The 11,292-nt window shown below is 49.6% G+C and overlaps 1 protein-coding gene across 7 annotated transcripts in view; it reads right to left on the bottom strand.

Annotated features, from left to right (window-relative positions):
- The window catches only part of LOC139752214 (uncharacterized), a 161,027-nt gene that overhangs the window by 32,470 nt on the left and 117,265 nt on the right, over nt 1-11,292 (bottom strand). For all 7 annotated transcript variants that reach the window (XM_071668219.1, XM_071668214.1, XM_071668216.1 and 4 more), the window contains 2 exons: nt 4,762-5,517; nt 1,646-1,717 (listed from right to left, as the gene is read on the bottom strand). In XM_071668219.1, the coding sequence (XP_071524320.1) occupies nt 1,646-1,717; nt 4,762-5,381 (692 nt within the window). In that variant the 5' untranslated portion in view covers nt 5,382-5,517. The remainder of the gene's footprint in view (nt 1-1,645; nt 1,718-4,761; nt 5,518-11,292) is intronic.

Genomic DNA, 11,292 nt, shown 5'->3' with positions numbered 1-11,292 from the left:
GCTCAGTGTTAACAAACAAACAACAGTGTAGCTCAGTGCTAACAAACAAACAACAGAGTAGCTCAGTGTTAACAAACAAACAACAGTGTAGCTCAGTGTTAACAAACAAACAACAGTGTAGCTAAGTGTTAACAAACAAACAACAGTGTAGCCCAGTGTTAACAAACAAACAACAGTGTAGCTCAGTGTTAACAAACAACAGTGTAGCTCAGTGTTAACAAACAACAGTGTAGGTCAGTGTTAACAAACAACAGTGTAGCTCAGTGTTAACAAACAAACAACAGTGCAGCTCAGTGTTAACAAACAAACAACAGTGTAGCTAAGTGTTAACAAACAACAGTGTAGCTCAGTGTTAACAAACAAACAACAGTGTAGCTAAGTGTTAACAAACAACAGTGTAGCTCAGTGTTAACAAACAAATAACAGTGTAGCTCAGTGTTAACAAACAACAGTGTAGCTCAGTGTTAACAAACAAACACCAGTGTAGCTCAGTGTTAACAAACAAACAACAGTGTAGCTCAGTGTTAACAAACACCAGTGTAGCTCAGTGTTAACAAACAAACACCAGTGTAGCTCAGTGTTAACAACCTGGTTAGTTTATCATTAATGTGCAGAATCATTGTGAGGTGATGGGTCGTTGTTGTGGTCTGAAGATGATGGTATGGTTGGCTGGTCTGGCCTCAACCATGTCATCTGCCATGATCGTCTGGATCATCCAACTCAGGTTGTAACAACCAGTCAGACAAGTTATAACAACCAATCAGACAAGTTATAACGACCAATCAGACAATACTAACGACCTTGTTCAGGGGTGCACCAAGAGCACACACCCTCACTGTATGTATGACCTTTGACATCGGGCTACAGATATTGTACTGACACTAATTACTTATACTTACACTAATTACCTATAGTGGCACAATAATGGACAAGTACTTAAAGGACTTGAGCAGTACTGACAAGCAATGTAAAGTGGCAGAGGGATACTTACAGGTCGTGTGTAGTATTTACCAGTACAGGCCAATAACAAGAAGTGACACCTACTGGTATGAAACACTAAGTGGACGGTAAGGTTTACATGGCAGGATAGGTCATACTTACAGGTACTGGACGGCAGGATAGGTCATACTTACAGGTACTGGACGGCAGGATAGGTCATACTTACAGGTACTGGACGGCAGGATAGGTCATACTTACAGGTACTGGACGGCAGGATAGGTCATACTTACAGGTACTGGACGGCAGGATAGGTCATACTTACAGGTACTGGACGGCAGGATAGGTCATACTTACAGGTACTGGACGGCAGGATAGGTCATACTTACAGGTACTGGACGGCAGGATAGGTCATACTTACAGGTACTGGACGGCAGGATAGGTCATACTTACAGGTACTGGACGGCAGGATAGGTCATACTTACAGGTACTGGACGGCAGGATAGGTCATACTTACAGGTACTGGACGGCAGGATAGGTCATACTTACAGGTACTGGACGGCAGGATAGGTCATACTTACAGGTACTGGACGGCAGGATAGGTCATACTTACAGGTACTGGACGGCAGGATAGGTCATACTTACAGGTACTGGACGGCAGGATAGGTCATACTTACAGGTACTGGACGGCAGGATAGGTCATACTTACAGGTACTGGACGGCAGGATAGTCAGTGAAGGAGAGGTCAGCCAGACTGGTTAGGTTGTTGTTGGTCAGGTCCCTGCAGGAAGAAAATGGTCGTACATCTTGATCACACAAGATGCTCTCAGGCAACATACACGAGCAAACATGACACAGAAACCTTCCACTCCCCAGCCTCCCTCCACTCCCCACACTACCTCCACTCTCCACACTACCTCCACTCCCCACACTACCTCCACTCCCCAGCCTCCCTCCACTCCCCACACTACCTCCACTCCCCACACTACCTCCACTCCCCAGCCTCCCTCCACTCCCCACACTACCTCTATTCCCCAGCCTCCCTCCACTCCCACTCACTCTCCCTGATATCTCACTCTCCCTGGTGTCTCACTCTCCCTGATATCTCACTCTCCCTGGTCTCTCACTCTCTGATCTCTCACTCTCCCTGGTCTCTCACTCTCCCTGGTCTGTCACTCTCTCTGATCTCTCACTCTCCCTGGTCTCTCACTCTCTCTGATCTCTAACTCTCCCTGATCTCTCACTCTCCCTGGTCTCTCACTCTCTCTGATCTCTAACTCTCCCTGATCTCTCACTCTCCCTGATCTCTCACTCTCCCTGGTCTGTCACTCTCTCTGATCTCTCACTCTCCCTGGTCTCTCACTCTCTCTGATCTCTCACTCTCTCTGATCTCTCACTCTCCCTGGTCTCTCACTCTCCCTGGGAGAGGTATGATGCTTTCCTTGGCTCTTCAGAATGTCATTATAATCAGTGATAATAAAGAAATGGTTCCTAATTAAGCAAGTATCTCGATGAATTATCATTTACTACCTCAAATATGAGAGATCCAACACAGATTATATATATTCATTATTCAAATATCTACAAAATCTACATCTGAGTACCATGAGTGTACCAGTTCACCTCACGCTCGAGGAAGATAAATATGAGGTAATGTTTACCGGATCACTTACAATGCTGTTATCACATATATAATGAACTGGAATACCACAATTCCCTCACATGGAATAGTTTTTAACTTCTCATTACGTCTTGATCAAGTACAATGACACACGAGGACAGGTGAGGTGGCACATAACCCCCCTGCAGGACCCACACTCGTCATCATGTGTGACGTACAGGACAACACAACTTCAGGATTTACCCACGACACGAAATGATATATACAAACGAACACACAATCATCCTTCACAACGGCAGCGTCAGACCTCATCCACAACACATTAATCATCTATGATCAACAACGCTGGTTGAAGACGAAGAAAAATAACAAAACATCAGAGATCAACAAGATTAATTTTGTCAGCCAGAAACAAGCTTTTTGAAGAGCGTCTGTGAGTAATTCATCGTGACAGTGTGTAGTGTAAGGCAATCTAACACAAGTTGTCAAACATTAAATAACATAGAATTTCTTCACGTTAGGTAGAGATTCAGCGACCAGAAATGACGGTAATATCAGTATGACATTATAATAATGGTGGCCATGTCGGTAATAATCTGTCAGTTCTTGTGTTGTACAGCAGCAGGATAACTTATCTGCAGCAGAGAACCTTCTCATGCACTCCTACACGTCCTCCCCATGTGATCACCCCGCCCCCCATCCATGGGGAGAAACTCGCACTCACAACCTCTGTAAGAGGCTTTATGTATGATGCTTGTACTGTACTCTCACTTCCACTCTCTCTAAGAGAGAGAGAGAGAGAGAGAGAGAGAGAGAGAGAGAGAGAGAGAGAGAGAGAGAGAGAGAGAGAGAGAGAGAGAGAGAGAGAGAGAGAGAGAGAGAGAGACTCCTGTGTCTGGGTCAGGACGACTGGAACCAGCATGTTTGGCTGAGGTTCCTCACGTGTGTTTCTATCATCCTGTTTCTCTGTCTCTTTGCTCTGTGTCATATATTCTTATCTGTTCCTCGGTCAGTCCGCTGTCTGTATCTGTGTCTCACAAGCTTCTCTGTGAACTGTTCCTCCCTTGGTGTCTGAGGTCTGTGTCTTTGCCACAATCTTTGTTATCACGTGTGTCTGTGACTGTTGTTAACTATGTGATGGTCATAGATTGTGTGTCACGTCTGTTTCCTCCCAGGTGGGTCGTCAGCCAGGGCTCGGGTACCACTACCCTCCCGGGGAGACGCCTCAGGTAGGAGTCCGTTCGTCACACGGAAATAACTCTGTATATTATTTCTAGGTGCAGCGGTAGGGGTGGAGGCGGTCGCCTCTGCCAACACACTCCGTAACACACTCAAGCCGGGCCCCACACACACCGCTCACGAAATATGTACAAAGCTCCACGAACTGTGAGGCGAAACACGGTTCATTCTGAGCTCCACATCCTCACCAGCTGAGCTTCACACCCTCACCAGCTCAGCTCCACACACTCACCAGCTGAGCTCTACACCCTCATTAGCTGAGCTTCAACCCTCACCTGCTGAGCTTCACACCCTCACCAGCTGACCCCTACACCTTCACCAGCTGAACCAGAACACGGGCGCCCCTCACTGGAAAACTGACACAGGCAGCTCGAAGATGGGACCCGGTAGCTGGGAGACAGATCCCCGTTGCTAGAAAACGAGTGCTGGTCACTAAGAGATCATCCTGGTTGTCAGAAAATGTCAGATAAACAAAACATTCTCCAGCTAATCTAAAAAGCAAATTCATGATATCAAAAACACCCAGATTGCTAGACAACATCCAACTTGTTAGCAAGAAGGTGTACATGAGAAGGATCGGATACATGAACCAGATAGGTGGAGACAGGACCAAATGTCTGGGCAACAGCAACATTTAGCGAGGCAACTGGTTTTAAGGTGAGAAAATATGAAAAATAAAAGGTGTGTATAATCAGAAAACAGGCCATCCAGCCTCATCATCCAGACGAATTGGTGAGCCATCCAGCCTCATCATCCGGATGACTTGGTGAGCCATCCAGCCTCGTCATCCGGATGACTTGGTGAAGGGCCCGCGGGCCCCGGGCAAGATACAAAGGGTCCCTAGGGCAGGACACTGAGGGTCCCCTGTTTCAGTGGGACACAGAAGGTCCCCAAGCCCCAGAAAGGCCACGTAGGGTGGCCAGCCTGCAGGGGTCTGTACAGTGAGGAAGGGAGGATCTACTCACAGGCTGGTGACTGTTGTAGGGTCCAGGTCGCCTCCCGGGTCCAGCCGAGGTACCGAAGACATACCCGCGCCCACACACGCCATCCTCACCCCACCCCTCGCCCTATGGCCTTCCTTGCTGACCTGCCCACTCACTATGGAGAGGGTTGAAGGCGTAGTGCAGGTGCAGGCTGCAGGGCAGGCCAGGATGGGGCGTAGGATGGCAGCCATCAGGATAAGAAGAGTAAGGGCGGGTCGGGAGGCCAGGCGACGGTGGCGCCACATTGTCCGCGCGCTCAACCTTGGCGCCAACCCAGTGTCTGGAGTCTGCCTGAGTCTTTCCCTGATTTCTTGAGGTTCTGAGGTTCGTTTGTGGTCCGTCAGGTCCCGCCCTGCCGGACGGACATGCAGGTTAACCCAGCCGGAACATATAACCTGCCGCACTAAAAACATGATCGCAGTTCCCAGGGTGACCATCACAACTCCAATATTTTCAGGGTTACTGGAGTCATGCCTCACGACCCGGGGATCCGTGCTGACACATGACGTCCTCCGGGGCTTGAAGGTAGGGGCAGGTCTGACAGACTCACTACACCCGCAGGATCCGACGTGCATCGTCCTCCAACCATCCTTAAGGCTCATAGTTTATACCCAGTAAGGTGACTGGTGGACCAGTGGTGGGAGGCGGACGCCATGTGTGTGCTACGTTAGCGTCCTGTGGACGCTACGTGGCGTCCATCTGGACGTCGGCGGTGCCAGGACTTCTCAGAAGCCGTATCTGTGGAGAGAGAGAGAGGAGTAAGTATGTTATAAGAGAGGAAAATGGACAATGTTTGCGATATACATAAAGAGGACCCCCGTCGGATACGTGGGTGTCCATCTTCCATAACTTGTGATTGTAACGACAAACTTCGTGTGGAATTACATGTTAAAAAGAACCTACAGAAATATTTACAAACGAACTCATACTTCTGAAGGATCTTTGCCAAAAATGAAAGAAAGAAAAAGCCGTCAACGTTTTCTGTTAATATGTAAAATGATAAATACATGATACTGATGTAAATATGAAACATCATATTTTCATAATGATCGTAAACATAGACAGAAACTGTATTGATAAAAATTGACAACAGAAGAGAAGGAACATTGTAGTGGAATGCGCAAGTGCAAAGGTATAGCAGCGTGCTCATCTCCAGGGTGATAGCAAAGCTACCACAACATGATGATATGTGGAACGGGTACATGAGGCGGGTTCAGTGGTGGCTGAGGTAGGGTACAGTGTTGGCTGAGGTGGGGTACAGTGGTGGCTGAGGTGGGGTACAGTGGTGGCTTATGTGGGGTACAGTGGTGGCTGAGGTGGGGTACAGTGGTGGCTGAGGTGGGGTACAGTGGTGACTGAGGTGCGGTGCAGTTGTGGCTGAGGAGGGTACAATGGTGGCTGAGGTTTGTTACAGTGGTGGCTAAGGCTTGTTACAATGGTGGCTTAGGTAGGATACAGTGGCGGTTGAGGTAAGTACAGTGATGGCTGAGGTAAGGTATAGTGGTTGCTGTAGCAGATTAATCACTTGGTATGAAGGTCAGCCACCAAACCTACCAGTGTTCTGGTATAACATTCGTCTAGGTGTTCTGTGTTCTCTAGTTCGAGCCCAACTCCCGCCACCTTCAGGAGGGGCTCTACCCCAGGTGAGCCGGTGAAGAAGAAATACGAAATTATCCTGAGACTGAATGAGACAAGCAGTCTGCCATCACGCTGCCCACACCCCACACTCGTGTGCTGAGGGAAGCTATGTGGTGTGGTATGACTACAGTGACCAGGCTGCCTCTGCTGCCTGAGTCCGAGGCCGGAGGAGACGAACATTCCAGTCTAGAGAATGATCAGTGATTCCCAGTATTTTGTAGGTGAGGACCACATCACTGAACAGCCTGCTTGATCTGTACAGGCCAGTAAGATAACGAGATCAGACAAAGTGCTGTGGAACAGACCAGATACCAGACACAGTGCTGTGGGATCACTGGGCAAAGGTTGGGTATACTGGTTGATAACAGTAAGCAGTCAGTGATCATGGGTTGGTTGTAAGCAGTTCGTGATCATGGGTTGGTTGTAAGCAGTCAGTGATCATGGGTTGGTTGTAAGCAGTCAGTGATCATGGGTTGGTTGTAAGCAGTTCGTGATCATGGGTTGGTTGTAAGCAGTCAGTGATCATGGGTTGGTTGTAAGCAGTTCGTGATCATGGGTTGGTTGTAAGCAGTTCGTGATCATGGGTTGGTTGTAAGCAGTCAGTGATCATGGGTTGGTTGTAAGCAGTCAGTGATCATGGGTTGGTTGTAAGCAGTCAGTGATCATGGGTTGGTTGTAAGCAGTCAGTGATCATGGGTTGGTTGTAAGCAGTTCGTGATCATGGGTTGGTTGTAAGCAGTGGTCAGCAGCGGCAGGAGGCACCCCAGGGAGGTCAAGGCTATCATGTCTTAAATTGTTGTGGGGAGGAAGTCCGCCAGACACCTCCTGGTCAGCGGACCTCCCCACACCTCTGGTGGGGAAGGTAGGGTCCCTTCCCTTCCCTTCCTCACTACCATCATGGTGGGAGGCAGCTACCTCACCAGCAGCACAGCACACAGGGACGGCTCGAACCTCCTACGTTGTCTGGTGACAAACTTGTTTACTCCATTACTATATAGTGAGTGACCACAACAGCGGGAGAGAGAGAGAGAGAGAGAGAGAGAGAGAGAGAGGGGGGGGGGAGGGAGGAGGAGGAGGTGGTTCTCACCCTTCAATAACAGAGCCGGTCAGGGAGATGGACGAGGGACTTTAGCAGACTTGTTTATGCTGCTACAGGTCTGGTCAAGACGGAGGCGTTGATGATGGGTTCTGTCTGGTGCTGATGATGGGTTCTGTCTGGTGCTGATGATGGGTTCTGTCTGGTGTTGATGATGGGTTCTGTCTGGTGTTGATGATAGGTTCTGTCTGGTGATGATGATGGGTTCTGTCTGGTGCTGATGATGGGTTCTGTCTGGTGTTGATGATGGGTTCTGTCTGGTGTTGATGATGGGTTCTGTCTGGTGTTGATGATGGGTTCTGTCTGGTGTTGATGATAGGTTCTGTCTGGTGATGATGATGGGTTCTGTCTGGTGTTGATGATGGGTTCTGTCTGGTGTTGATGATGGGTTCTGTCTGGTGTTGATGATGGGTTCTGTCTGGTGATGATGATGGGTTCTGTCTGGTGTTGATGATAGGTTCTGTCTGGTGTTGATGATGGGTTCTGTCTGGTGTTGATGATGGGTTCTGTCTGGTGATGATGATGGGTTCTGTCTGGTGTTGATGATGGGTTCTGTCTGGTGATGATGATGGGTTCTGTCTGGTGTTGATGATGGGTTCTGTCTGGTGATGATGATGGGTTCTGTCTGGTGTTGATGATGGGTTCTGTCTGGTGATGATGATGGGTTCTGTCTGGTGTTGATGATGGGTTCTGTCTGGTGATGATGATGGGTTCTGTCTGGTGTTGATGATGGGTTCTGTCTGGTGATGATGATGGGTTCTGTCTGGTGTTGATGATGGGTTCTGCCTGGTGATGATGATGGGTTCTGATTGATGATTGTTGATTTTGTATTACCTGGTAATGTGACGCATTCGATGTTGCTGGGAAGGGCACATCAACCTGGCCCTCACCAGGGGATGGCCTGGTAAACTGGCCCTCACCAGGGGATGGCCTGGTAAACTGGCCCTCACCAGGGGATGGTCTGGTAACCTGGCCCTCACCAGGGGATGGCCTGGTAAACTGGCCCTCACCAGGGGATGGCCTGGTAAACTGGCCCTCACCAGGAGATGGTCTGGTAACCTGGCCCTCACCAGGGCTGACCTGAAGACCCGCAGTAAAGACCCACACATCATCAGTGGGTCAGTATACCATCTTTATACTGACAGGTTTGGTTAGACTCGTCTGAAGATCTGGCAAACATGTGGTGGGGGAGAAGGGAGGGGGAGGAGGGAACGTTATGGGGGAGAATAGAAGAGGAGAGAGGTTTGGGTAGGAGGTCAATGGGGAGGGGGGGGGTTGATGTCCTCTCCTTGTTCGTCTCCTTCATCATGTGTGACCTGTTGACGTGACGAAATGTGACGATGAAATGATGGTGATGGTGATGATGGTGGTGATAATGGTGATGGTGATGATGGTGGTGATGATGGTGATGGTGATGACGTAAATAACAGGTGCGGGAGGGGGGGGAGTGGAGACCTGATGCCTGGCACCAGAGGTGCCTGGCCATGACAGATCGCAAGTGGTTCAATGTTTACATTGTGGACCTGTGACACGTGCCAGCAACACTGATGGTGAGGTGTGGTGGTGAGGGTGGGTGAGGTGTGGTGGTGAGGGTGGGTGAGGTGTGGTGGTGAGGGTGGGTGAGGTGTGGTGGATGAAGGAGAGTGAGAAGAGTGGGAGAAAAGATGAAGGTGAGTGTAAGGTGAGTGGCGAGGGAGCAGGGTTGACCTCCCCTGTCTCTGTGAGGCCACGAGACACATGATATTCCGGGTCCAGGGTTCGATCCTCTGGCGACGCCGATGGGTTGTTGAGAGTTTCCTGGTGTGTGGTGAGGCGTGGATGGCCGGTCCTGGTGTGTGGTGAGGCGTGGGTGGCTGGTCCTGGTGTGTGGTGAGGCGTGGGTGGCCGGTCCTGGTGTGTGGTGAGGCGTGGGTCGCTGGTCCTGGTGTGTGGTGAGGCGTGGGTGGCCGGTCCTGGTGTGTGGTGAGGCGTGGGTGGCTGGTCCTGGTGTGTGGTGAGGCGTGGGTGGCTGGTCCTGGTGTGTGGTGAGGCGTGGGTGGCTGGTCCTGGTGTGTGGTGAGGCGTGGGCGGGCGGTCGTGGTGGCACAGGCCGGCTGGGCGGTGGTGTAATGCCTTCATGATGGCGAGTTATCTGGTCAGGAGAGGTGTGCACAGGGAACACGCTGGTCTTGACTGTGTACTGGAGGAAACTGTCCAGTGAGTGAGTGAGTCCAGGATACGTGTCCTGGACTGATCTGACTCTCACAACCTCTGGAAGTGTGCATGTGACGTATGATGGGATGTATGTGACGTATGATGGGATGTATGTGACGTATGATGGGATGTATGTGACGTATGATGGGATGTATGTGACGTATGATGGGATGTATGTGACGTATGATGGGATGTATGTGACGTTGGTTGAGAGTCATCAGGTAAAACAGGAGAATCAAGCGGATGTTTACATAGGGTAGATGGGTTGCCATGACAACCAGACTCACGTGTTGGTGTATATAAGAGGATCATACTTCTGCACCCTTACTGGAACTGAGGCTCTCTGTCTGTCTGTCTGTCTGTCTGTCTGTCTGTCTGTCTCTCTCTCTCTCTCTCTCTCTCTCTCTCTCTCTCTCTCTCTCTCCCACGGCAGGTCAAGCAGTCTCCTGTATGTTTCTCTTTACTAATTTGTCTGTGTTTGTCTTTCTCTTTCATCCTCTGATGTTGTCTTACATCAGTTAGTGTTTCCTTCTCCTGGTGTGGCCAGCGTCGGGGCTACAGATCAGTGTGCAGGAGTCAGCTGCTCACACACAGCTGACTCCTGCACTCATTAATGAAAACTTTCTGTACACAACTTAACCCACCATCCTGACCCTCCATAACTCCCTCCTACGACCATACACACCATACTCGCTAGTAAGACCATACACACCATACTCGCTAGTAAGACCATACACACCATACTCGCTAGTAAGACCATACACACCATACTCGCTAGTAAGACCATACACACCATACTCGCTAGTAAGACCATACACACCATACTCGCTAGTAAGACCATACACACCATACTCGCTAGTAAGACCATACACACCATACTCTCTAGTAAGACCATACACACAATACTCGCTAGTAAGACCATACACACCATACTCGCTAGTAAGACCATACACACCATACTCGCTAGTAAGACCGTGTAAGACCATAAATAACTCTCTATACCTTACTAATAAGACCACACTGACCTCCATCACAGACCATACTGGTCATCAGAGACCATACTAAGGGTGTGTAACTTGCTAGTAAGATGAAGCGTTGAGTACACAGTACAGGTGTGGTGTGTACAAGACCAGGCTAGGTTGAGGGCGTCCAGGTGAGGACGAAGACGCGAGTCAGAAGTAAGAGGAGGGACAGCAACACACACACCCACACTGCTCCCTCTACACACACCCACACTGCTCCCTCTACACACACCCACACTGCTCCCTCTACACACACCCACACTGCTCCCTCTACACACACCCACACTGCTCCCTCTACACACACCCACACTGCTCCCTCTACACACTACTTTCTTGACTGAACTTTTCAACAAACTTAAATGAACTGATAAGATGGACACAAAGACTGTGTTGGGACTGTACCTGGATCCTGCTGGAGTAACTGCCTCCAGACTGGGGTCACAAAGATCTGGAAATATATCTTGACCAACAGACTTACTGACCACTGGACCACCAGAACACTGGACCACTGGACCACCAGAACACTGGACCACTGGACCACCAGAACACTGGACCACTGGACCA

Source organism: Panulirus ornatus, chromosome 12 (genome assembly GCF_036320965.1).
Source record: "Panulirus ornatus isolate Po-2019 chromosome 12, ASM3632096v1, whole genome shotgun sequence".
In the NCBI taxonomy this organism is placed as follows: Eukaryota; Metazoa; Arthropoda; class Malacostraca; order Decapoda; family Palinuridae; genus Panulirus; species Panulirus ornatus.
The sequence above is the reverse complement of the archived record's forward strand: the minus strand, read 5'-3'. Positions and strand labels throughout refer to the sequence as shown.